Below are 27,732 nucleotides of genomic sequence, written 5' to 3'. Positions count from 1 at the left end.
CAGGTATATTCATCGGGTTTTGGGAAGGGATAGATGTGAGCTCCCAGTGTGAGCAGGACTGTGTAGCTCAGTGGGACACTGTCAGGGTTCAGGGCTGACCTTGCAGCGAAGTGCCACTACGTAGTGGGCCGCTCATTATTCAATTAGACAGAATTAGGCATGGGGCTAATGTGACAGTGGGCTGCTGGGGAGACACTGAGTGTTGGCTTCCTCTCCATGTAACTGGGCCACAACACTGCACAATCCCTCCATGAGGTGTGGATGCATGTTCTGCCTCTTGGTTTATCACATCTGTGGAATTCCTTTCTTACAGTCATGGAGAATGTGAATGGGAGTGTTTGTGTAGGCATAAGCATGGTTTATTCCTAGGACAGATTGGGAACAGTAATATTCATATTATGTATGTGTGTGTGTGTGTGTGTATGACCACACAGGTCTTGAGAATAATCTGGGCTTTTAGTCAACAGTTACTCACCCACTGTTTGACATTTGACCTCAATCATTATGTAGTTTGCCTGACGGGTAAATAATCAGACTTAACCTTAGCTTGTCCTTTTCCTTTGTGACTATGGTCTTAAGTCATTAGGGGTGAGGGCAGATGCCATTCTGAAACAGAGGTCACACTCTCATTCACTAGGCGTCCAGTCTCAGACTGCTGGAGGCCCCATCTCCATCTTTTCATAAGGCACAGTATTACAACCATGAATCCAGTTAAGACCAAATCCTTTCCTGGTGAAGACTGAGTAATGAGGAAACTTGGTCAATAAGTAATTTCTCTCTTTTTATCTCTCTTTCTCTGTGTAGTCTAATCTTGACAGCTTTGTCTTATTACGATGTCATCTGGTTGAATTGGAAACGAAAATCGATCTGCCACTATCCAGGTAAAGTGGATCATTTTGATAAATATAGTATTTCCTGCAAGTGCCATGCTATCGCTACTTCTTAGAAGTGCATGTATTACCTCATCATCCATTGCAGGCTAGGTAAACCACAACCACCTACATTAAGGTTCCTTCCTTGGTAAAGGACTATTTTTACAGAGCAAAGAGAGGAGACAAAGATATAAATGGAAGGAAAAGAGTGGACACCACTGAACACTATTCAGACGCCGTTGCAAAGCCGCTTTAGGCCTCAAAACAGCAAAACTAATATCCTGCTGTGTGCAGTGGTGTTGCCATTGGGACAATAATTCATTTTCTACTCCTCCTCTCTTCACTTTGTACTGGAGGTCAAGGGAGACCAGATTTGTTTAATTGGATCAGAGCATCACTGCAGAGTTTTTATTATACTGCAGACAGAACCTTGTTTTTAAAAGGGATGGTTCCCTTGACATTATTAAAGGGCACCACTTGCCATTCTTTAGAAACAGTGAGAGAAGGGGGGATATCAAAACATGTAATATCCAGAAATGGGCTTCTCCACTACAGCAGGTGGTAGACTCTTAAAGTCGAACAGTAGTCATCCTGCGTACAGTTTGCATCAGACACAGACATCTGATAGGATGGTCTATCGAAATCCTCCCACACAAACACTGCTGTGCTTGTTGATTACCCACATGCTTGTTACCACCTCCACCACACCCCACCCCATCCTCTACCCCCCAAGGAGCCAGGTTTCCATCCACCCCTGTCTCCACACTACCGGCCACCACCTACAACAATCCCTGCTTCCACCGACCCCAGCCTCCAGACTTCCAGCTTCCACCCACCCCAGTCTCTATACTCCCTGTCTCCACCCTTTCAGCTTCCACCTACCCCAGCCTCCCAGCATCAGCCTCCACCTACCCCAGCCTCAACACACCCAGCCCTCACCACCCCAGCTCCTCATTCCCCAGATTTGTCCCTGGGTATGCAACGTAGTTCACTAACTCACCCTCTCGTTTTCTGATTGCCTAAATGCTGACTGGTCCTCTTACCTCCCCCGCTTTCTCCTTCTCCTCTCACAGGCTTAACGGAGATTGACGAGGGCTCACATGTTCGATACAAAGATCCAATGCCTTGGCATGAACGCAGCAGGGTCTGCCATCACCTTGAAGGCATCTGGAGGTGAGAAGAACTGTTGCTCAATATTACATTTTGGATTACACAAGCTTCTCTGGGGCACAAAGACAGTTTCCTTGTCACATATTTAGCCTGGTTTGCTGTGTAGAATTGTCACATCGGACATTCAAAAAAATGCAGCAGTCTGACTAAGCAGTGTAGTCCAGGGTAAATTCTGCTCAAGTTTAGCCCAAAAATGTGAACATGGAAGCAGTGGCAATGCTCCTTTCCAGAAGGTCTGCACCCTTCCCTGTTGCTGTTGTTAACTACATAGAGCGCAGGGTGGGGGATGTGCCTTTAGGAGTGGATCAAGACAGGACATTCCAGAATGTCCTGGCCCCTGAAAACCAAGAAATAAACAAACAACACACACTTAAAGGGTTTCCAAGTCAAGGGATTTATTAGGGAAGGGTGAATATAAAGGTAACTGTATTTAGGGACTCTATGATCTGAGCAAACCACAACTAGTCACTCTCCGTGGGTCTAAGTTACATGGTACACAACAACCAATCAAAGGCAACATTATTCAGTGATATCATTGTTAAATTAATTATTTTACTTTAACTGCAATACCATAGAGACCATAAATGTGCTTTGAGATAAAAACACAGTATGGATTATCATCAATATCAGGAAAGAAGAAACTATCTGACTTGATGCTGACACTTCCTGGTATCTTTAAACATAAGTTAATCCTATCACTACTAAGGTAACATAAGAAAAGAGTCATTATATACCGAGTTAGGAGGAAGCATATAAACTTGGATAGTATCCCTTTGACAGTGTTTTCTCTACTCTTCCCTTCAACAGAATGCCTCTCATAAACAGGCGTCATACAGTCAGCAGCTGGGATAACTCTTTTGCTAAAATAATTGACAACCACAGCTAGGTCATGATTGACCCTTTTCTGATGTTTCGTTTTTTTTTCCCTTCCTTTTTAAAGTTCATTGTTTTTAAAGTGTGCCACATTTTGACTCACATGTTAAGCTACAATAAAAGAAGAACAATAAATAGTGTTTGACGCATACCGGCTACCTATTGGCCGACAAAAGCCCAGGGTGCCCATGGGAGTTGTAGTTTTCCAAGTTAGTGAGTACTGTAGTCCTCCCGGTGTCTCCACAACCCTGAACACAGCTGGGGGGGTGCCATAAGTAGATCTCGACTTAGCCAAAATAAAGTTAAAACAAAATGAACACAAAGAGAAAGAAAGGGCGCTATCTTAAACTTCTCGTCATAATTGTTGTAATTTTTTCTTCTTCTTCTTTGTTTCAGACGGACGTTTCTAGAAGGAGTCCATGGCCTTGAACTCGCTGAGGGCCTGGACGGGTGAGATGTGCTTCTTCTGGGATCCTCGTCGCACGCGCGTCTGGCACTCCTCGGGCTTCTCCCTCTTCACCAGCGGCTTCTTCTCAGGGGCCTTCATGCGCCAGGAGACCACGGGCGAGTTGACTGCGGCTGTGCCGTACACCTTCTGGTACTTGGTTGAGGCTACGTAGGACGCCTTGACGGTCAGAACCACGGCGTTCATCAGGTTCTTGGCCGCCTGGATCAATGAGGTGGCGCTGTCCAACTACAGAGTTGGGGGGGGGGGATAAAGAGTGGGTGGATAGAGGAAGTGGAGATTAAGTTAGGGTCTTTATGTACAAACCTTCACTTACAGAAAGGGTCTGAAGAACAGTGGCAAGTTCATTCGACTTCAGATCTTAGCTCATGAACGGCATTATCATCCGAACCTACAAGATTGTATACAACCTATTTGCAAATCTACTTACAATAGGTTACATTACTTTTTCCTTTGGGGAACTTGGGATGCCTGAACAGGCAATCTACTACAATGTGATATTTCCCAGATAAATAATGTTGTTTGAAGAAAGAGTAAGAGGCACGTGTCTAACTGCATGGGTTTCCGCTGCCTCTGACAGGTGGCTGCTGCTGTTGAGAGATCCTGGAGTTTGGTGAGGACGACAAAGCGAGCCCACCTGCAGTGCAGGTAGCGCTCTCTCTGTCTCTATCTGTGAGTTAGACCCAGGCAGTCTTCTCAACTGACAATTAAGGGGAAGGAGCACCCGGCTCTGCGCTACACGCCGTCCGCTTTGGCTCGTAGCGGCACTGCGTAATTAGCGACGGTTGAGGTCGGGTGCACTCTTCTCCTGCCGCCTGTTTTGTTTGGCTGACATTTTAGAGTTCACGGACGCCCTTACACCCCCTCCAAGCCTTCCACACACACCTCCCCCTCTCCCCCTGTTCCCCACCCTCCTAGAGAGGAGTCAACCGGCGAGATTTAATGAGCGTAGACTCCAGCTGGCCAGTGTAAAAAGGTTAAGGTCTCAGCGGGACCCCTGGACTCCCCATCCACAGTCTTCAGATTTGCTTTAATTGACTCCCAACAGGACAGACAAACACTGGCAGGACATACAGTAACAGCTCCTACTGTAAACTGTATCAACCCTCACACAACTCCCCTAAGAAGGTGAGAGATGATTGGTTGATGAAGGACATCCCTCCTGTAGACTGTTGTGTTTAACTTAGGGGGAGGTTACAGTTACACCCCCCCATCCTGCCACTCCAGCCATGTGATGAGAGGGAGGTGGCCGGGAGGGCATACAAATGTGACTTGTGAATAAGGGGGTCTTGATAGTGTCTTGGTACCTTTCTGGTGGTGCCGTAGCCACACCAGGACTCGGGACTGTAGGTTGATTTTGGCCAAAGGTACTACAGTATTTCAGTGATCACTCATAGGGGTGGATGTACATTAGGGGAATAAGGCACAGCTTGCAAATTACTTTGAAAAAGTATGGTACTTAACATTATAGTACCCTAACACCCTTATGAAGGGTGTCTAAGAAATAAATGTAGGGCAGGTCAATCCAACCTGCCAGCCAAGTTACAGTAGCTGGTTGGGGCTTATATGATATAAATATACTACAAGGTATAGTCTATACTTTCTTTCAAATGTAAAAGGTAACTAAAGGGAGTATGACCTAAAGCAACATGTATCCAAACTTTGAAAGGAAGGGTTGCTGACTTGAAGAACACACTCTGCTCTCACTTAAGAGTACAGGGCCAACAAGATCCCGTGGTGCTACTTACCCCGGAGACGATGAGCTCTCCCCCCAGGTTCTGCACCTCGGCCTTCACCTTGCTGCAGATGTTGAGCTGGTGGCAGTACAGGGCGATCCTCTGCAGGTAGGCCAGCAGGTCCTGCTTGCACGCTGAGTCAGGGCACTGAGACACAAACACATGCACTGGGTGAATAATACTGAACTTAATGCTAGTACTTAGTTTTTGTGAAAGGGTCTTTTGTTTGATGTTGTATGCTGTAGTAAGTATACAACGTCAAAGTTGTAAGGGGGCTTAAGTACGGGAGGTTAGGTTATCTCCATCATTGCTCAATTTCAACAAATGTGTACTCTCTAAAAATAGTACAAAGCATCAAAGGTAATGGATGCCATCTGTGAGCAATAGTATATAAATGGATACAGTACGTCAGACTACATCCTTGTCATTTCAGTGAGAATTGCATGACACAGGTCTACAACGTCTCACAGTTAAATAAAGCAGAAGTTGGAAGTGACATATTAAGGACTGGTTTGAGAAAGCACAATGCATTTAGATGAACATTACCAGGCGTACATGGCTAGGCTAAGCCAACACAGCAGATACAAGATTCCATGCATCTAAACCTACCCAGCATGCACCACAGAAGGTTAGCACTCATGATTGCTTCCGGAAAACCCATGAGTTTACTGGAGGATTAGAAAAGAGTGTGTCTGGCCCTTTAAGCACTGTGTGAAATTGTTTTGTACCCACACCTTTCTTGCACCATTAATATTTAAAGGCTCCAAACTAGGACATTGAGCAGTACATAGCTGAGGTGATTAGCACTGCTCACTTCCTGGTCCCCAGGACTCAGAGCTGCAGACAGGAAAAGCTATACTGTAGTTAAGCCAGGGGACTGGACCATCTCTTCCTCCCCCACCTCTCTCTCTCTCTAAAATACACACACACACAGACACGTCTGTTTAAGGTGATTTGGTCCCAGGCTAAGCTCTAATGGGCAGAAACGGTCTGCAAAATACATCATCCTGTTGGCACCATGTAACTCAACTTCATCACTTGACAAACATACATTGCTGGGAAGCCGACTGTGTGGTGAGAAGGATTAATGTCATGATCAAAATGTAGCTGACGTAAACAAACTGACCCTCCACGGGAACACATTCAGTCCTTATTAAGGATCATGTCAGAGGAACACTACACACACACTAAAGTCTGACTTACTGTCTTCACAAGCAGCTTTGCATGCCGATGTTGCAGCCAGTGAAGCTACTCTCAAGGCATGATCACTTCCCCGTCACTCCTAGCTAGAATCACTGCTAATTCCACCACACAAACACACACGCACACACACTAGAGAAGCCCTTCTCACCAGTCTGGTTTAGGCATGCGGCAGACAATACTGTTTCCTTTTTTCTCCCCCTACACTGACTAATAGTCCATTTCATTCCCAGATTCCCTCCTGATGTAAATAAACAGCATGGCCCATTACCTTGCCAGCACCAAGGCGGTAGCTTCATTCTGTCCTCTACCTCCCTCTTTAAACTATTCTCTCTCTCTCTCTCTCTCTCTCTCTCTCTCTCTCTCTCTCTCTCTCTCTCTCTCTCTCTCTGTCTCTGTCTCTCTCTCTCTCTCTCTCTCTCTCGCTCTCGCTCTCTCTCTCTGTCTGTCTGTCTGTCTGTCTGTCTGTCTGTCTGTCTGTCTCTCTCTATCTCTCTCTATGTCTGTCTGTGTCTCTCTCTCTCTCTCTTTATGTCTGTCTCTCTCTATGTCTGTCTGTCTCTATGTCTCTCTCTCTCTCTCTCTCTCTCTCTCTCTCTCTCTCTCTCTCTCTCTCTCTCTCTCTCTCTCTCTCTCTCTCTCTCTCTCTCTCTCTCTCTCTCTCTCTCTCTCTCTCTCTCTCTCTCTCTCTCTCTCTCTCCATTCTCCTTAATCACAATCTCATTCTGTGATTGACAGGACACTTGTTATGAGCCTTGTACTGTATATAGAAAAAGACGAAATGGACCTCCAAGTTCTGCACAAATCATTGAGGGAATGTCACACTTAGTGTTCTAACCTCCCCGAGCCAGCTCTAAATTCTACTTGTTAAATTTCCCTCTACACATGCCCCTAGGCGATCTCAATGTTGTTTTATAGATGAGCACCACTGGACGTCCATGGAAGAATACCAACAAACCCTGCTTTGGCACAGACCCCACACTGGGTCTGTTTGGTTGACCAATTAATATTTAACCACATCAAATTCACATTTTGTTGCCTGTTCCTTCATTCATTCAGGGTGCATGAGCTAGCTCAGTGCCTGATCCAACTTAAAACCAAAATGAAGGTCATATTCTGAAGACAAACTAAGTGGTCCTGGAATTTTACAAATCCTGTCTTGCCACAAATTATTAGATTAGTTTGTATATTTATCAACAACAACAACAATTCTGATACTGAATATGACAATCACAGGATTTCTGATTGTCATATGAAGGTGAAGAGAGAGAAAGTGTTTATGTTGTGTCTCTCTGAAGGATTTCTCGTTTGACTGTAACACCATTCCAGTCAGCAGGTGGGGAGGATGTTGTGATGATCTCTTCCAGGGGGTCCCTGCTTTGTAGCTGAAGACCTAGCAAGTCTCAAAGCAAGTCATTTATAAAGACAACCTTGCACTGTGTGGGTGGGGGTGGGGGGTGGGCAAACGCTTAAGAAAAGTGTTTGAATGGAGGATGATAGAGGGAGGTAGAAAAGGAGAATGACAGGATTGACAAAAAGTAGTCTCTCTTTCAAACTACTCGGGGGTGAAATGGAGTGTGTTGTCTTGAAGGGGGTCATGCCATGTCAAGTGCTGCAGTTAGCAGACTACTAACAAGTCTACCTCTCCAGCCAATCCCACATATCTCTCTCTCTCACTCCATCTCTCTCGCTCGCTCTCTCTCTCTCAATTCAATGGAAAGAATTATTGTAAAGAATACATATTGCCAAAGCAACGGTGGAATGATCGGCAGAAAAATCATTAATATAAATCACAGCCTTATATACACTTATATTTCATGAACTCACATACAGAGAGACACACACTGTAGTTAAACATATGCACGTGTTACTACACCAAACAGGTGTACAGCTTTGTATTTATATTATTATTATTCAAGTCGGTATATTATTAATGTTACCAATGTTTGCTCTCTTTCTCTCTCCCTGTCTCTGTGTCTGTCTCTGTCTCTCTATCTCTCTTCATTCCAACCAACCCATTTCAGAGAATGGACCAAGGGAAGTGGAACAAGGTTTGCCACTTGAAAGACCTGCCAGCTACAGGTCCTCACCAGAACAACGTGCCACAGCTCAACGAAAAGGATATATTAAGACTCATATTTCTGGTGGATCAGGAGAAGGTAGTTTGAGAGAATGTCTCTTGGGACATTAAAACATCTAACTAAGGGAATTCTGAATGTTTAAACATTTCATGGCTTTAGTATTTCAACAGAGTCTGGACAATGCTAGTATGCTGATGCTCAACATGGAAATACTCTTAAAGAAAACCATTTCTGACATGAGTTCAGGGGAGGGAAAATCAAGGACCTTCAGTCCACATAGTGACAATGGTATTTCAGACTCCTGCCTGAGAATAGGAGAGATGGATGGAAAATGAGTGACAGAAGGTTGTGAATATTCAGCAAACACCAGCCTACTAATCAGTTAAAAAACTAAATTAAAAATGGCAAGCCACCTGCTCGTTTCATCACAACAACTGTTGATTCAAGCCTAGCCGCCCCCCTCCCCCCCAGCTCTGATTGGACATGTGACAGGTTCCCTCCCTCCCAGCCCTGCCAACTAATGCTGGCGGACGCGTTACAAAATGGTGGCTAAAACACGACACACGCCCACAGTGGTACACAGGATCACCTACAAAAACACACTTCTACTACATACTGACACACACACATACAAATACACCCACACAGGCAGTTTATCTCCATGTCTAACCACAATTGTTTCTATTCTGTGTCACACAATACATTAGAAATACTATTTCTCTGTTCGGCAACGCATGCTTGACCTGATTTAACTCAGGCAATAATTAAAAGCCTAACAAAGGCAAACACGAGTCTTGATGACTCAGTGAGTCAAAGTGTAGTCCCTTCTTATCAAACATAAGTCTAATGAACAATATTTCATTATCCACGGCAGCACTGTTCGGATCCTTATACATAGATGGTACATGGACTGCATTTATATAGCTCATTTTAGCAGCAGAGCACTTTACATTCACCCATTCACTCACACCCCAACGTCGGCAGAGCTGCCACGCAAGGCGCTGGCCTGACCATCAGGCCCAACCAGAGTCTTGCTCCAGGACACTTCAGCACATGGCCTGGAGGAGTCGGGGATAAAGCCACTAACCTTGCGATTAGTGGACAATCCTCTGTACCCCCTGAGTCACAGCCGCCCCATACATACTCACACTGTACATCCACGCGTCCCATCATATACACACTCACAAACACCTGGAACAAACTCTCACTCACACATCCCTAGCACTCCCTTCCAGACCCTGGGATTTTCCCCAAGCAATGCATTGATTGATTAGAAATGGAAAATGGTCTGTCAGCTTGTTTGGGAGAAAGGTGCTCAGCTGATAATATATGCAACACCTCCACACAGCTAATTATAACAGAGAGATAATGACAACGGATCTGGGCCGCACGCCCACCCAAGCCCCCTTGCTCTCTCATGACCAGCCCCTCGGGAGGAGCCACGCGCGCACACACGCACACACGCACACACACACACACACACACACAGACAGACACAGAGATGTACATGCCGGTGGCAATCTGGGCACTGCCCACGCAAATGAACAGTGTTCTGAAAGTCTTCTGAGAGCCATACTGGACACCCTCTCGCTCATCTCACACACAAACACACAGCATTACCCTACACTTTACACAGTGACTAATCCACAAAGGTATACAAACTCTTTCTCCCCGCTTGTTATTCTGTCCATCAGAAATGTGAAAAAATTGGGAAGACTTACGCCTTTCAAAGGGTCTATTATGCCTGCCTGCCTCACGTGCGCACACACACACACACACACACTAAGCTGGAAGGAGTGTGCCTGACCTGGTCTGCCACAGCCCTGGCCAGCTTGTCCATCCTGGAGCCAGCCTCGGCAATCTTCTTGGCTGCATTGATCACGTCTGAGGAGTTCTTTAGGGGGCCTTTGCCTCTGCAAGGACACACACACACACAGGGAGAAACTGGGTAAGTATGGTTCACACCACTCCACCAACTTTTGTGTGGACTACAAATAACGCCGTCCACCTTTTTTCATTCTATTGTTTATACATATTTGTTATATTCTTAGTTCTGTTTGGTACAGCAGTAGCATGTCATCTAGCATCTTTCAGTTGAGCTGGAATAATTAGAAGTACCGACGAGGCACCGTTGTTTCACCCTAATTGTGGCTTCCACACTTGCACAACCAAATCTGGCGAGGTGACCCCAGCGTGTGCCAGCCTGAGGGGTCACTCACGCAGGCCTGTGCTTGACTACTTCCTTTCTTCCACGGCGGTATTCCGCCACGTTCTAGGCCGTGTGTCTGTGGACTGAGCCTCGTAGTGGGCAGGGAGTTGGGAAGCGACCAGATGGAGGGGATTCAGAGAAGATCTGCTGCCTCTTTGTGAACAGAAGCATGGAGACTGTGAACATTGTTGGATCAAGCACCCAACCCTGATTATAATCTAGTACAAATGTGTAAGCACGTGTTTGTCTGTGTCTGTTTGTGGCCATGACCTTCTGACTACGGTCGCCCGGTAGGAAGTTGGCCTTCGAAGCCCAGTGACAGCTGGCACTGGGCCCTCTCTCTGACCAATCATAGCTCTGAATGTGGAGACGCTCCAGCACAGTGAGAAATCATCTGATACAAATGTGGGATTTGGCCAGGATTACATGAATACAGACTATTTGTAAATTGAGAAGAGCTCAGTTAAGTGGTAGTCTTAAAGAAAGGAGGCCCAACCCTGTTCATAGAGAAGGTACCCTTCTGTAGGTTTACATTCAAACCCTAATCCAGCACACCTGATGCTAATAATTAGCAGGTTGACAACCTATGTCATTTTCGTAACTAGAGGGAAAACGCGGGGGTGGTTGGTTGTTACCTGGTGAAGTCAGTCATCTCCATCATAATCATGCACATCTGCTTGGCCAGGACAATGATGTCATTGCCGTTATCGTCCCATTTGGCCACCTCCGCGTCCAGCTTGCACTTCTCCTGCCGGAAGCTCTCCACCTGCTCAGCAATCTTAGCCTTCTCCTCCTGAGGTAGCTGGGCCATGATGGCCTGAAGGCGGAGGGGGGGGGGGATGTAGAGAGGGAGGGATAGAGTGGGAGCGGATGGGAAAGAGAGGTGTGACAGAGAGTAGGAGGAGAGGAGTGTTGAAGAGAAGACGGAGGAGAAAAGAAGAAGAGGATTAGAGAGAGGATGAGGGAACCAATAGAAAGATGTAAGGTGAGAGGAAGATTGGGAATTGAGGATGGGCAGAGGAAGAGAAGAGAACAAAGGCAATTAAATATTGGCAGTAACAAACGGACGACACACCGTGTCAGCTTAAAGACCATTTTGTTCTCAAAATAATGTGGCTCTGCTGGCTGCCATTCTGTTAAGTACCCCAATCCTCAACTCAGTAGGAATGGATATTGAGTTTGTCATTTGTCTTTTTTTTCCTTGAGAACTTTGATTGTCCGTAACCCTTATGACACGTTTAGGAAGACAGTTATAAACTTTACAATACTTTTTAACCTTCCATTTTATACTAATATAAAGGGAAATTCAAATTACGCAGATTTTTTTAATTCACCCTCACCCTTTCCATCTTCCTTTTTTTCTCTGTCGTGAGAATACATCTGCTTGCTCCAAAAACCGTTCAGGGCTAGTTTGAGACGGCATAAATCTTGTGCCAAGGTCACAGGCGCAGTGGGGGCCCAGTATTATTTGGGAGATAAATGTATAATTACCTCACTTCTCAGAGCTGAGGATGAATTATGCATTTGTTCGACGCTATGTCAGTGAGGTGAGGAGAACAGAGAAGTAACCTGGACTACATTAGGTCGATTATATTGACTCTGGAGCTGAGAGGAAAGGGGGGAGGGAGACAGGGGCAAATAAGAAACAACTAAATGAAGCATCCATTTTGCAAACGTCTGTGGTTGTTTAGCAACCTCGCCCGGACTTGACTCCCCCAACCAAAACTCAGCATGAGAATGACCGTTGCTCTCATTATGAAATAACGGTCCCTACCCCCCCATTCTTTCTCTCCGCACTCTGCCTCTGTTTTCACCCTCTCCTTCTGTCTCTCTCCCTCATCCTTTCTCCCAGCAAGGCTGGTGTGTGGAGAGATTGTGAACACGCGTCATCTCTCCCCAGCCCCTCACTGGGTCTGTGCAGCAGAACATGACAACAGCATAGCACTGGCTTTCCTCTCTTTTTTCTGTTCCCCCTCTCTTTCTTTTTTTCTGTCTGTTGTCTCTTGAGTAGCTTAGAGACAAATGAGCTGGAGGGAAACAACAGAGAGGAAGAAACCGAGAGAAGAGCTTGAAAGAAAAGCAATCCCGAGGATCGGAGCATCGGAGAGGGAGATGGAGAGGGAGAGGGAGATGGAGAGCATGGTGCACGTCTGACTCGTCTGTGTCATCACACCATGCCAGATGAGTCTCGAGTCCCTTGCCTGCAGATCACTCTGCTAAACACACTTGTTTAAAACACACACAAGCTCTCCCAGCGTTTGCAGGATCCCTTCCACAAGAGCGGGGGGGGGGGGGGGGGGGGCAACGACTCACTTCCTGTTTGGAGTTAAAGGGTATTCTGACGGTATTGTTTTCCAACCATTACAACCACACCAACCAACCTAATCCCCTCCCGGTCTGAGCGACTGTATTCTTCCCCCTCATCTCCGCAGCGTGCTGTGAAATCCTGTTAAACAGCATGGGTGGCGAAGCCACGCAGAAACACTCAAAACACGTGGCACTAATGTGCAATTCGTCTCAGCGGGAGTGGCCTATTACAACAATGAGGGCTCCCTTGTGCTGGCTTTGTTGTCCCGAACCCTGAGAAACATGATGCTGCTCTGACGTCTGCCAACAGGCCAGCATATCAGGAGTCAAGTGGCTGAGCAGTTAGGGATTCGGCCTAGTAATCAGAAGGTTGCTGGTTTGATTCCCGGCTGTGCAAAAATGACGTGGCATGTGCTAAATGACTACATGGAAATGTAATATCAGTGCACATGCTTTTCCCTCGCATGATATGAGGGAAATGGACAGCAATTTAGAGTGGCCACTCCTTGAACAGCAGGTAGGAGTGTAATTGTGTGTGTGTGTGTGTGTGCCGTTGTTGACCCCTCAGGCAGGGGGAAGGAATTTTAATATCTTCTCGGCTCAGCGCCGAACATCAATGATTCACTTGCCTGCTAATTATGGATGGCACTGGCCGTGTGACAGAGAGAGGCTGTGAGATGTCATGGAGGGCTTGGTAGCCTGCTGGGAGGAACCAGGGCTACCTGCATCACTAATAAGTGTGTGTGTGAACTGTCTTGGCAACAGCGAGGGGGTGTAAAGGGTATTTTTGGGGGGGTGAACTTGGCTGTTTATGTGGTGGCTCAGCACATAGGCTGTGCAGTTAATAAGACAGTAAAAACAACGGTTTATTTGTATTTACTGTCAACGCTATAGAATTCTCCAAAGTAGGGGCAGAAGGAATACACAACACGGTATTCAATTTCAACCAGTCCTGGGCGGCTTTTTGCAACCAGAGGTTCCATGTGATGAAGGTGAAACCGACAAAAACAGAGACGGACGTTACATTTGAGGCCCTGATTGGGATGTCATTGGAGCACAGGATGGTGAAGAACAAGAGGTAAACTGTTATTTCTTTCTAAGCTTTTCTCTCTCCCTCCATCCCACCCTATCTACCCTTCCTTCCTTCTCTCCAGAATTCACTTATCCCCAAATCCTTTCCCCTGCCTTGCTGATAACAACAAGGAGCAGGACTCGGGAGCTTAACACGCGCGCCAAATCCCGTCCCGCCGAGAGACGGAGCCAATACACCCGGCGCCCCGGCCGTGCGTCTGCGGGGGATTAGAGGCAGCCGCGCTTTCCCTGGTTCTCTTCATGGCGCGCCCGAGAGAAGAGAGGCGTCTCGAAATGACTTTAATTTGTTTCATTTGAAATAAACTGCCCCGACACTCAAGGGTTCAATTTTATGGCTGACCTATCCACGGTGTTATCCAATCCCTGTTTTCAAAAGAGAGAGAGAAAGCGAGTGAAAAGGGGAGCGTTGTTAAGTCTCCTCTCTGTGTGTGTGTGTGTGAGCACACTCTAGCGAGATAGCAGGAGAGGCTGTGTACAGCCCGTCCCCTGTGTGTTGTGCAACCCTCTTACTATGCACGTTTGACTCTAATAACTTAGCCTTATGCATAAGTATAATAGAAGTGACAAGCAGAGCGGAGCACCAGGAAAAGCCGCTCCAAGAACAAAGACTCCCGGGATGCCCTGGATTTGATTTCCCCTCTGTACCAGAAAGAGAGAGAGGGAGAGAGGAAGGGAGGGGAAAACAGATATGGAAGGGTTGCATCAGTCAAGAAGTGAGAGAAAGATAAAGGGATTTGTGGGTGAGAGAGTCAAAGAAAGAGAAGAGAGGAAGGGAGGGAGGGAGTCTAACACCTGTGTGATACTGGGTTTGAGAATCATGCACAACCTCAGTGTACCTATGTCAGCTGCTAGTCAGACTACAGAAGATTAGGTCTGCCGGTGTCAATCCCTGGAGAAACACTGGACCAGCAAGCGTGTCACTGTGGGTCTTCAAGTGTGTGTGCGCTTGCCATGACCGGGGAAAGACTAGCATGTTCATCATGACATGGCACAGTAAGTGAACACAATAAATATGTTATGAATGTGAAAAGTGTGTGTCTGACCAGTCTAATAATGAGAACTTATTTGAGAAGTTTCTTTATGTTTTAGCAACCACTGACTGCCAGGCTTTTAACAAAGCGACACAAACACAAACACACCTCAGAAATGTTCCAATCCTGATATGCCCACTAACCCGGCTGCTGCTCTTCATAATGACCAACAGTAACTCACCAGCCACTAAGTTGTTGTTCTGGTGTTCAGTGTGTGTGTGTGTGTGTGTGAGGCAGCGCTCAGATGGCCTCACGGTGGGGTGTCACGGGTACCCTGGTGGGACGTGGGGTGGCCAAACTGTCACTGCTTCTCACTCAGGCGCACACACTCCCGACCCCCCACAGGTCTCCCGGAACGACAGCTGAGATCCCACAAACCATCTCAAGCAATGTACTGTAACAGTCCGTATGGCCAAAGTGAGCGTTCCAAATGATAGAAATGTATTCTTTTTTTTTACTGTGTCCATAAAGGGTTTTGCTGAGTGTTGAGAGCAGCCATCCAATTTGTTACTGGTCTCGGATCTTATTTTAAATGACCGTGGTCCTTCACTTTTTGTTGTCTTTGAACTCAAATAAACTCCCTATCCATTGTGAGTGACCACATGTGGCCCTCACAGGGTTTGTAAGAAACACTTTTAGATTAGCTACCTATCTGCTCTGGCCTCATCTCTGGGAAGCTTCTATGAGAGCACAGCTGGTTCATCTCTCTCAACATCCTTGATTATATTATTGTATTTAATGGGCCCAAACTGAAAGAGAAAGGTCAAACACAGTATGAAAAATAAATTATAATTTGAAAGCTAAAACAAAACGAGTGCTCCTAATTGTGGACTTGCTTTGATGGCATCCCACCAACGTACACCAGCTCCCTCCTTCCCCAGTCGCTTCTACGCACAAACACTCTGTCTGCCTTAACCCCCCCCCCTCAGCGCCGACACCCTCCTAATGTTGTTTAAGCCGGGCCTCAGTAGAACAGAACAGGCTTATGTGCACAAAGCCTGGAGCCCCCTGTTGACGGCGACGGCGGTGGGTTCTGGCACGCATCCTGAGTGTTGCTCTCTTGCTCGTCCGAAGGGGATCGGCTAATTGCGGTTTTGTTTGTGGTTGCGATTTAACACCTGCGGCCTCTAAACGGGAGCTTAATGCTAGCTCATTTCAAAATGAAAGTAAAAAGGGACCAATGAACTTTAAATGGGTTTTAATGTGTGCATATCTTTAGTCGTAAGCCTACACTGTACATGCTGAGAGCTAAGGCCTGTTACGTCGCCCACGGTCAAATATTTTCAACAACTTAAGCGCCCGCACACTCGCACGGAAGATGTCGTAAGTTGCAGGTGACGTTACTGGTGATTTACTGACATGCACGTCAGTATGCTGATTCTCAAGAAGGATTCTCAAGAAGGCCGTGGCGATGCACTCACCCTGGCACTCTGCCCAGCAATGAGCTGGTCGTCCTCGGTCTGGACACTGGTCCTGCTGCGGGCATCGTAGTCCTCCTGCTCAAAGTCAGAGTCGTCCTCCAACTCCTCTGGTGTCTGGAGAGAGAGACAGAGAGAGGATGGAGAGAAGAGGGAGATGGAGGGGGGGGGTGTTATAGAGGTCATTAGAATAGTCGGAGATAGAGAGAGGACATCAGGGAAAGAAGCAGGGGAGGGGGGGTTAAAAGAGAAATGACTTTAGATCAACAGGCCTATCCATCTGTCCCTGAAAGTGATCCAGATCTCCTTGGTGTCCTTGCTGCTCCTCTGAAGTGTCTGCTGAGAGGGAGCGAGGACAGACCTGAGCTCCCTCTGTGACAGCGCTAAGATGTCCCACAATTAAAACCAGTCAGATCTTCACATGGATGAATTATTCAGCCAATCTTGCACTGGGGTTTCAAGTCCCTTGCATCATTGTTTTTGAGGCACAGCGTTTAGGTACCATAAGAGTGGAATACACCCCACACACCTCAAGCAACCAAGTGAAAGAAAAGTGTGTGTGTGTCAAATGCCCTGAAGGGTCTCTGTGGTTGAGTCTTTACTTTTTCTTCTTCCTTCCAATATTTTCCACCACCTCTCATGCCATTGAGTGCAAGGCTAGATGAGGGGGGTGGAGTTTAAGAGAAGGTCTAAAGGCAGCTCATTTGTACACGTGTTTTCATCCCGCCCAACCTGCAATTAGCATCAGCCATGTTGGGGCCTTGGGCAAACCAGCAGGAAAACAGAAGAGAGATATAGAGGTGGAGATGCTTAAAAAAATACATTTAAAAAAAGTATTTTGTTGTCAGTCAACAAAGGCACACGTTGCCAAGGCGACAGGGTAAACAAACATCAATCTGTCCTCCCGCACTCTCGCAGAAGAAGGAGCACTAGAGCAGCGATCAGTGCGTCTGTACACAGTGTCGAGAACATTCTCCACACGGAGACGAGATTGAACAACATTTCAGGAAAACGTGATACGGTCTGTTGTTTAACCCTTGTGTTATCTTCGGGTCACTGTGACCCTTCAGTCAATGTGACCCCCCCCTACATGTTGCGACAACTTCATACAAAAATAAAGTGAAGCATTTTCTTTTAACCGTTGGGCTGTCTCTCACCCCCCACAGCGCGAAGGTTAAAAGAAAATGCTTTTTATTTGTTCTTGTATTGGGTAAAGTTGTCGCAACACAATGATGGGTCGACACGTGTCGATCAAACCCCAGACTGCCCCGTCTATTCAGCTGCTCTGTCTGTTCAACTGCTCTGTCTGTTCAGCTGCTCTGTCTGTTCAGCTGCTCTCTCTGTTCAGCTGCTCTGTCTGTTCAGCTACTCTGTCTGTTCAGCTGCTCTGTCTGTTTAGCTGCTCTCTCTGTTCAGCTGCTCTGTCTGTTCAGCTGCTCTGTCTGTTCAGCTGCTCTGTCTGTTCAGCTGCTCTCTCTGTTCAGCTGCTCTGTCTGTTCAGCTGCTCTGTCTGTTCAGCTGCTCTCTCTGTTCAGCTGCTCTGTCTGTTCAGCTGCTCTGTCTGTTCAGCTGCTCTGTCTGTTCAACTGCTCTGTTCTTAAAGGTTCTGGTGGTGAGGTGCTGCAGTGTGGAAGTTCACGTCCAAATGAATTTCACGTTGGGATGTGATTGATCTGCTGGCGATGTTAACTGCAGCTCAGGATGAAAGAACTCCAGAGTGTACCTTGTACCTGTGCAAATGGGATCCTTTATTGGGCATCTCATGGTCTCATCACATAGGAAGTAAGTATTTGTGAAGTAATACTTAAGTAACTGTATATGCACAGGATATCCTCCAAATGTGTGTTGATGTGGTTTCTGTGTTCCGTGAGTGCGTGTGTCTGAGCGTACCCGGATCATCAGGACAGCTTTCCGGATGTCACGGACCCCGTCGTAGACAAGGCGTGAGGCGTCGATGAATTCGTTCTCCTCGAAGGCCTGAGGAGGGTTGGTGCTCAGGGCCTCAATCGCCACCTCCACCTGCTCGGCAAAGCGGGGCATGACTGAAGAGGGAGGGGGAGGAGGAAGGCAGGATGGAAAGAGAGAGAGAAAGAGAAAGGGAGTTAAAGGCGGGTATTGGTACGCTAGTTAGTAACCTTCCAAACCTGCAGTAGGAAGTGGAAGACTTGCAAAAGGAATGGGAACAGACAAGATGAAGCTTTTGTATGTGTGTGTGTGCACGTGTGTATATGTGTGTGTGTACACATGTGTGTATGTGTGTGTGCGCGTGCTCCGGCCAAGCGATTGTCAACTTTGTTTACCCTGTCAGATGCTTCACTAGCTGGTCACTCAGGGAAAAGGCGAGGTGTCACCTTAAGTTTCTGCGTAGGGACAGAACGTCTTTCGCATGCCAATTAACCGTGGCTAGGCTACCCGGAGCAGGCCTTGTCTGTCTAACATATTTGTGTGTGCGTTGGTGTGTGTGTGTGTGTGCGTGTGTGTGAGAGCCAAGACTGACAGCTTAGACAGACAGAAGCTCACGTCGACATGCCAAAGACATATTTAAAATGTATCGCTTTTCTAAAACAAAATTGCTAAATGCTTTGTAAAGCTTCTTTTTTTCTGCCCTTTTATTTAAATTTTAACAAAGCTTGACATTTGAAGAAGTCCACATTGCTTTGGCAAGAGCTATGTGACATCTGTATGTTCTGTGTGTTCTCATGAGCTGTGTGAAATATGGTTAGACGTGAAGCGTACACACTGCATGTATAAATACTGAGAAGGTCGGCTCAATCATCTACAGATGAATCCTGGTAATTGGATGCAGATGATGTTTAATAATGTGTTGTTTTATTAATGGCCGTCTGCTAAGGCTACATGATAGCACGTCAGTGGCCGTGCTCCATGGGAATACATCGTCCAAAACAAAGAGGAGAGGGGACTGACGAGGAGATTGACGTGACCTTGGGCGCAGTGACGTGTACGCACACACACACGTACACACGCACTTTTCATCTTTCATCAAGAGCACTTTCATAGCTAGCCATGTCCACTACTCTGTCTTCACTCAACCACCTCCTCAGAGAGAGAGAGAGAGAGAGAGAGAGAGAGAGAGAGAGAGAGAGAGAGAGAGAGAGAGAGAGAGAGAGAGAGAGAGCGAGGGGGGGCTCACTGTAAGACCCCAGTTGCAACGACATCTGAGGCGCGTCAGGAGAATAAGACGGGAAAGAAAAAACTCATTGACGTGATATCCTGAGAACGGTTGTTGAAATATTCAGAAGGGCAGATGAAATACCGACATTACAGAAAAGAAAAGGAGGCCTGAATTTCTGAAAGTAGAGTTTGAGAATGACCCGGGTGAAGATACAGAAGAGGTCTAATGAGGATACAGAAAGAAGGAAGGGTGAGGAGAGGAAAAAAAGAAGAGAGAGATGTTTGTTCACCACCAGTGGCTATTCCCTTAACTTTAAGAGCTTGTTTCATTGTCGTATTCCACGTTTCTTCTCAGCCTGTGACTGAACTGAGCCAAATCAATTAGCCAGCTCGGGCTCTCAGGTACTATTGATAGAAACGTGTCTATTATTTATTTTTGAAACACTAGGGTTTATTATGCCAAAACATAAAAGGTGCTACAAAAAGTCTCTCACTCTTAGCCTCTTTTTTATTTTTTCATTTTTAATTCAGTTTAATCCACTTACTGAGGAAGCGTAAAATAGGCTTTTGGGAATTCGCAGGGAGAGGATTTTTTAAAATATAAATATTTAAATGTTTCTCTGAGTCCCAAATGGGCAACATTGCTGATGGTTTTAAGGAGCAATTTCACTCATTCCAGTTGAGAAATGATGAAGGGAATTAAACGTGACAATGTTGGAATGGATTTAGCAATCCCCCTTCGACACACACAGACACACCCCTGCTAAGCTGAACTACATCAGTACTTTACAACGCTAAACAAGTGCAAGTAAAACACTAAACTGACTACGCCCTCTGACTACACCCAGCTTAAAGACATTTTGATGTCAGGAAGAGACGTATTGACTTGTGATGTGTTAACAACCTACAGCTCAGTTCGGTGAAATATAAACGACAGCAGATACAAACATAAAAGCAACATAACCCCCAAAAAACAACAGCAGTAAATTGTGGAGTATGTTAACCTTCAAGTAGCAGGTTTCAAAGCTATGATTTGTGTTTGAGGGAGCCGGTGGCCAAGTCTGACCAGTAGGCTTTCCACCCCCATTTTGATTTAAGACTGAAGACCTCAAGCCTTTTTCTTCACTCTTCTCCCTGTACACCTCCCATCTTTCCCCCCCCCCCCCCCCCCCTCTCTCTCTCTCTCTCTCTCTCTCTCTCTCTCTCTCTCTCTCTCTCTCTCTCTCTCTCTCTCTCTCTCTCTCTATAGTCCCTCTTTCTCTCGCTCTCTCTCCGTCTCTCTCTCTCTCTCTCTCTGTCTCTCTCTCTCTCTTTCTAACTCTCTCTTTGTAACTCTCTCTGTCTCTGTCTCTCTCTCTCTCTCTAGTCCCTCTTTCTCTCGCTCTCTCTCCGTCTCGGTCGTACTGTCTCTCTCTCTCTCTCTCTCTCTCTCTCTCTCTCTCTCTCTCTCTCTCTCTCTCTCTCTCTCTTCTCCCTTCTCTGTCTCTGTCTCTCTCTCTGCAGTCTCTCTCTCTTTGTAACTCTCTCTGTCTCTCTCTGTCTCTCTCTGTCTCTCTCTGTCTCTCTCTCTCTCTCTCTCTCTCTCCTCTCTCTCTCTCTCTCTCTCTCTCTCTCTCTCTCTCTCTCTCTCTGCAGTCTCTCTCTCTTTCTAACTCTCTCTTTCTTTGTAACTCTCTCTCTCTCTCTCTCTCTCTCTCTCTCTCTCTCTCTCTCTCTCTCTCTCTCTCTCTCTCTCTCTCTCTCTCTCTCCCCTTCTCTGTCTCTCTCTCTCTCTCTCTCTCTCTCTGCAGTCTCTCTCTCTTTGTAACTCTCTCTGTCTCTCTCTGTCTCTCTCTCTACAGGTCTACAGGTCTACAGTGCTGACTCCTACCCAATGCCCTCGTCAGCTTTTCATTACACCTCCCACCCACCGAGCTGGGCTCCCTCCTTCTCTGCTCATCCAAGTCTCCATCTGTTTCCCATTTAGGCAAAAAGAAACACATTTTCCACCATCATAACAATAGATTACAATAGAGTGACTCATCAGTTTTTAACGACTGTGCTGTACACACCTGGGCGGTGCCGGGCAGCCATTTGTGCTTGTACCAAACACTGTCCTTCGCAGATAAGATTGTAGCTAACTTTGTATATCCTACTTCTTTCTACTTCTTTATCCTTCCTTCCATCCCATTGTCCTTATTTCCTCTACTCTTCAACCCAACATGATGGTTGTCATTTAACAATGGTGCGACATTGGTGTATTCCAAAAATACATTTTAATTTTTTGTATTACTTTATATCCTATGGCTGTAACTACCTTTCATTTGGCTGCCTGCAATGTCCATGAGTCTGCATGTCACCTACTGTTCCACAGCATTATACATATGTATGAGCAACCCCTGGTTTAACTGGACAATTTACTGTACTTTGCCTGAAAAATGAACACCACTCTGCTTCCTTAAATGGTACCCCCCCAAAAAAACAGGAGCCAACTTAATTATGGACTCCAAAATGTGTCCTTTTTTCATACTTTGTACCCGGGCAGAGATTAGTTTAAAGGCAGTAAAATGTAGGGATAGTGTAGAGTCTAAGGGAGGAGAAAGAAAGGAAGAGAGAGAGAAGCTATAACCTCTTTCCTATTAGGCTATTGATTTCACCCCACTCCCACCCTCCTCTCAAGGACAAGCTTCAATACTGGTTCTGTGTGTGTGTGCGTGTCAGGAATCTATGGCTTAGCTTGCAGAGTTGGGTGCCTGGGCTGCAAATCGGGCACACTCCATGTCGAAAACAGAAGGATAGGCAAAACTAGGGTAGGGTCAGGTGGCAGAGATAAGTGGCTGAGGTTGGACGGATGTCAGTTAGTGAGGGAGGGAGAGAGGGAGAAGCATGAGTGGATAAACACAAGCACACAAATATGAATGAATCCTAGTTCAAATCACTTTTTGGAAAATCCTCTGTGACATCTATCGATTGCTTGCTGTAGTCTAGTTAATTACAGCCAGGGTCTTCTGAAGGTGTGAGAGTAACGCAGGCTGTACATTCTCCTTTGTTTTCCTGCTACTCTTGATCATCTCGCACTTAGCCTCCCAGTCCTCTTCACCCGGATTCAAATCTATAGACATCAAGTGTGAAGGGGTCGGAGGCAGGGAGGGATGGTACACTGTAGGTTCACGAAGATCAATAGTAGTGTTTCATGGCTTGGATCAGATGTGCATGATGGCTCAGGGGACTCTAACCACTAGGAGGAGGGAAAGGGAGGGGAAGGCAGATAAACAAGCAGCCCTTCATGAAAGAAAAACAGAATGCTTGTAGAACCTGTTCAATTTCAGACCTTCTTACATTTCAATAAGCGCTGTCTGTCAGGCTCTCGAACGACCTGTCCTGGAAGGTCGGAGGGTGTCACCCCATCTAGCATGTGGGCGGCCACTTCCTGGTTTTTTGAGTACTTAAGAATAAGATTCTGCTACAGTCTTGCCATAGTAAGGTTCCCCTTATTTCCAATTTTCTCCTCTGAAAAAAGGAGCCCAGTCGGCAGTTTGTATTAATTTCTTCAGGGAAGGTGGGTGGGGGGAGATTGGTGAGAGGGGAGTATGGTGTCCTAATAGTATTGTGTTTGACTCCTATTAGGCTGCTTTAACCCCTGATAAGACCTGCACACAGCCTTTATGAGGCCCTATCATCACTCATCCCCTCTCTCTCCAACCCCACCCCCCCAATGTGACATTGGAGTGTGTATGTGTGTGAGAGGGTGTGCGTACTGTAGATCTGCTCATGTGTGAAAGTGCGTTTGTGTGTGTTTGAGAGAGATGGATGGAGCATGTGTGTGTATGTGTGTGTCTCATTCTATGGGGCCTCTGGGCCTGGCTAATCCTTGGGAGCAGGGGGCTAACTCCCTCTTGTCTGTAGCAGAGGATGATGTATAAAGGCTATGGCGGTGTGCTGCTATAGTCTTAATTCATGACGGGGGGGGTAGGGTGGGAGGTCACATGACATTAACCTGGTTGCTTAACTAGGAAATTAAAAGAGTCCCATCGCTTTATTTCCCTCAAGGACTAGCTGAATCACAGCAGAAGGAATAGAAAGTCAAGGCACACTTAATAGCATAGCAGTACAGGTTGGCACAGAACCGAACAAAGGTAAATTGATTGAATAAGAGAATGTACAGAGCTCCTGTCTGTGTGTCTAGCTTTGTGGTAGTCGGGGACAATGCATTGTCATGGCCACCGCCATGCCCTTGTGTGTAGAGTTCTGGTTTTCCTGCTCCTAGTGTTCTGTGTCTGTGTCCTGTGTCCTTTGTTCCGTGTCTCCCTGCACTTCCTGTATCTCGTTCCTAATCATCCAGCTGTGTTCCATTGTGTTATCGCTCAGCCCAGCCCAGCCCAGCCCAGCATGTCTGTTAGCTCCCTGTGTCAGTCCTTGTCGGTTCCTTGTTGTCGTAACCTGTGTGAGCATCCCTGTTGCGTTCCCGCATTTTGATAAATAAATACTTTAGATTTTTTGAAATCCTGCCTTCCCGCCTCCCTCCCTGCGTTTGGGTCCTCCCTCCTGCGCTCAGTGCGACAGTATAGGTCTGTTTCTAACATCCTCCCTCCTCCCCCTGATGTTGTTGGTGACTTATCGTGTTCAGAGGCACTCGAGGAGCACTGATTGTGTCTCTTAATTATCCCGGTGGATGGTATAATGAGAGAAACAATGGATTTCCCGGCCCTCCTAAATGGGCCCTAATGGGAGAGACAGGAGGGGGGAGATGGAGGGAGTGCAACAGAGGAGAGAGGAGTGGAGGGGAGGGGAGGATGGAGAGAGGGATGGACGTCTGTCTTAGGACAAACTGATGAAGGTGACGAGAGACTTGTTCTGCAACATTTGTCAACTCTTTGTCTAGCGTATTCCTTGTTATAGGCTGTACCGTAATTGAAAAATTGATTCATGTATTCTCTCAATTACCTATCTGGAACACCAGTAATTGGAAATCAGATATCCCTAACAAAACAACAGTGTCATACTGTATGAGTATTGTTCTTGACAACTGTGATTCACAAACACAATCAGCCCTGTTCAGTGCACCACTCAAAGGCAAGCCTTATAATTAACGCTGGGAACCGTTTCAATATATTTGTTTACCTGAACATCCCCAGTCTCATTCTTTCTCAAGCTGTCCGAGTAATATGTAAACACACGGGAGACAGCCCAACCTGGACTCCTTCAGAATCCAACCCTGGGCACAGCCAGGCATGTACCCCCTCTCTGCATCTGTTCTGCCCAGAGAGACGGCTCACGCCGCCAGGTGCCAGCGCCCACTTCAGGTGCCACTTGAGCCACGCTGTTCTGGCTCGGGGCCTTGGTCTGTCACAGGGGCTAAACTGGTGCCTTCTGAAAGCTGGTGCCAAATGAATGGCTGGTGAGGGGAATGGAGAGAGAATGAGAGAGAGAGGGAAGAGTAGAGAGAAAATGCGATTGGGTCAAAGGGAGGTAGCAGAGGCAGCTGAGATAGAAAAAGGGGTGGAGAAAGCGGCGATAGAGAGGTGGTGAGAGAGTGGTAAAGAGGGGACATTACAAAGGTAGAGACAGGCGTTAGAGAGAGGGAGAAAGGTAGAGAGAGGTAGAAAGAGAGAGGTAGAGAGAGATAGGTAGAGAAAGGTAGAGAGGGGTCGTTAGAGAGTGAGATGGGCCAGTAGTGGAGGGCAGAACAGGTGGTGCCCTGGCGTCTGTTGTCTGCCCAGGGTGTGAGAGCCAAGGTGCTGCTGGGCATTGTGGGATTGAAGAGCGCCAGGTAGTTAGGAGTGTGTCTGTTATCTATGACCTGGCACGTGTATGTTTGTGTGTGGTGTGTGTGTGTGTGTGTGTGAGCGCCTGCTTCTCATGAATCCCTGAACGTCCGACTATACCTGCTAGTCAGTATGTCTGTACAGCCATATATAATGTGCACGTGTGACTGTGTGCATGTTCAGAAACAGGAAGCTCCTCCCACAAGGCAGTGCACTGACCTGTTTCAGAGAGCAGCTTGATAGACTCCAGTACGCGCTCAGTGTACACGCCCGGCTCGTAGTTCTCCATCTCGGCGTTGATGATGTGGACCACGCGGGCGGCACGCCCTCGGATGGCGCCAGCAGTCCGGTCCAGCGTGTCCACGTCCCCCTCCTGGAGGGCGATCACGCACTTGTTGACATCCTCCAAGATGTGGTTCTCTGCCGGGGCAAGTGTGTTTTTGTTGGTGGAGGTTGTCAAATAATAACAATTCAAAATAGACAAGAGGGAAGACAAGTGAGGGAGGGGACGAGGGGACGATTTGTTTTTAAATATAGATATTGTTGTATTATAACAATATGTGTCATTGTCTGTCGCAACTGAAGGAAACGTTCAAAGAAAACGTATCAATAGAAAATGCCAGCATGAGGCTGAGACAGTTTTCAGTCAATATCATTTCGGGGGTATTGAATTATGTGTGGGAATGTGTGCATGTTGCTTTCTTCTTTCAGTATGTACCAAACACATGGAGTTTCCTGTTCCTGAGCTTGTCAGTCATATGTGGATCGATGAAAACAATGCTGAGAGGAAAAAGGTATTTCGGTGGTAACCAGTCAAAATAACATACTATGCCCCAAGCCATCGATATTGTGAGGCCTTGTTGATTATAATTTATATGTCAAGGGATTTCGTAGAACCCAGTGGCGCAAAACAGATCTATCTATTGGATTTGTATGTGTTAGAGTACTGTAAGTGTGTGTTTCTTTTCGCAGGTTGTGATCCTTTGTGGACCAATAACTATAAATTGTTTATCTATTGTGTCACGTTCACAGATGGACACTTGTTTAAAGTTAACTGGACCAAAAATACTGCAGCTGTTACAAAAGTAGCTATATAAGATACAGAAACATTTCACCGTGAGTTTTAAGTGGACAGATTAGCAACATGGAGCTTTCCATGTCCAGACATCTCTCAAGAAAACCAAATGATACATCCTACCAAAGCACCACAAGAAGTTTATGTCCACTCCAAAACAAATTCTATACAAGCTTGCGTAACAAGACTTCAAAGGTGAGGACATTTCTTTTCAGTCTATCTATACTGAACCTTCCATGATAAGTTTACAAACAGTCATAAACAACAGAAAATGTTGGGATAATATGAGCTCCAGTTCAGGAATTAATGCCTGGATTTCTATTGTAATTCTGTCAAGGTAACACTTGAAATTCAATTACGTATTGGGTTTGATATACAGAGGTTTTCGTGCCAGCAGGCCATACCTGAGACGGACAGGAAGTCATCCACTGAAGTGATGTCGTCCACAGCCTCGGTGAGGATGCGCACCTGCTTCTCCCATTGGTCCTTGAAGACATCCATGTTGTCCTGGGCCACCTTGCTCTGCGGGCGGGCTGCCAAGGTAAGTGCGGCATTGATCACCTGAAATGAGTGACACAGAGATAAACAAAAAGTGTGTGTATTTGGGAGACAGAGAGAGTGTGAGACTTAGTGTGTGTGTGTGTGTGTGTGTGTGAGAGGGTTAGAGTGGGTGTGAGTCATTAACTCTCCCTAAATTCTCACTCAGCAGTCCTGGCACAACTAGTGTTCAGCTGGAGCTAGGAGGCCTTGCAGGCTTTTCCATCAAGTTGCTGAGCACAAGGAGCACAAGTGGATGAATTATATGCAAGCTGTCAGGGATGTGTGACTCTGACTTAATCACCTTCATGAGCCGTTCTGCTAAACGATGAGGCAGGTGCAGCCTGTTGAAAGACGTGGCACTTCGTAGGGAAAGACCTCGGATGTTAACGACACCGAGACACACAGTGACATATCTGAAACGACCTGTCTGCTTTTCCACTCCTTCTCCTTTCTCAGCTGCCCCAAGTTGGTTCTCTTGATTTCTGTTTTTTCTTGTCAGCTGAGTCCTTGCCAAGAGGCTTCTGGAAGGGGACCAACTGTCTGGCAATCACTCCAGAAGTTTCCTAGCTTTACTTCACTTTGGAAGTCACTTTTACCAGAGAGGCGTACCTTCTGTGGAGGTGATCAACTGGGTGTTGAACCTTGAATCCAAAATCCGACTCTCCCATCCATTCCTCCTCTCGTCTCCTCCCCTCTCATTCACAAGTCGTTTTCTGGGTCCCATGTCTAATGCCCCATGATGATCTGGGAAACAATGGGTCGATGTCCAATACCTCTTCTGACAGG

The 27,732-nt window shown here is 46.5% G+C and overlaps 1 protein-coding gene across 1 annotated transcript in view; it reads right to left on the bottom strand.

Moving 5' to 3' along the window:
- Window positions 1–2,601: 2,601 nt before the first annotated feature.
- ctnna2 (catenin (cadherin-associated protein), alpha 2) overlaps window positions 2,602–27,732 on the bottom strand; it is a 64,391-nt gene continuing 39,260 nt past the window's right edge. The window contains exons 4-11 of the mRNA XM_047045094.1: window positions 26,811–26,967; window positions 25,551–25,751; window positions 18,346–18,497; window positions 16,459–16,572; window positions 11,243–11,424; window positions 10,206–10,311; window positions 5,130–5,264; window positions 2,602–3,609 (exon numbers count right to left, since the gene is read on the bottom strand). Coding sequence (XP_046901050.1) covers window positions 3,322–3,609; window positions 5,130–5,264; window positions 10,206–10,311; window positions 11,243–11,424; window positions 16,459–16,572; window positions 18,346–18,497; window positions 25,551–25,751; window positions 26,811–26,967 — 1,335 coding nt within the window. The 3' untranslated portion in view covers window positions 2,602–3,321. The remainder of the gene's footprint in view (window positions 3,610–5,129; window positions 5,265–10,205; window positions 10,312–11,242; window positions 11,425–16,458; window positions 16,573–18,345; window positions 18,498–25,550; window positions 25,752–26,810; window positions 26,968–27,732) is intronic.

The sequence above is a fragment of the Hypomesus transpacificus genome, chromosome 22 (assembly GCF_021917145.1).
Source record: "Hypomesus transpacificus isolate Combined female chromosome 22, fHypTra1, whole genome shotgun sequence".
NCBI lineage: Eukaryota > Metazoa > Chordata > Actinopteri > Osmeriformes > Osmeridae > Hypomesus > Hypomesus transpacificus.
The sequence above is the reverse complement of the archived record's forward strand: the minus strand, read 5'-3'. Positions and strand labels throughout refer to the sequence as shown.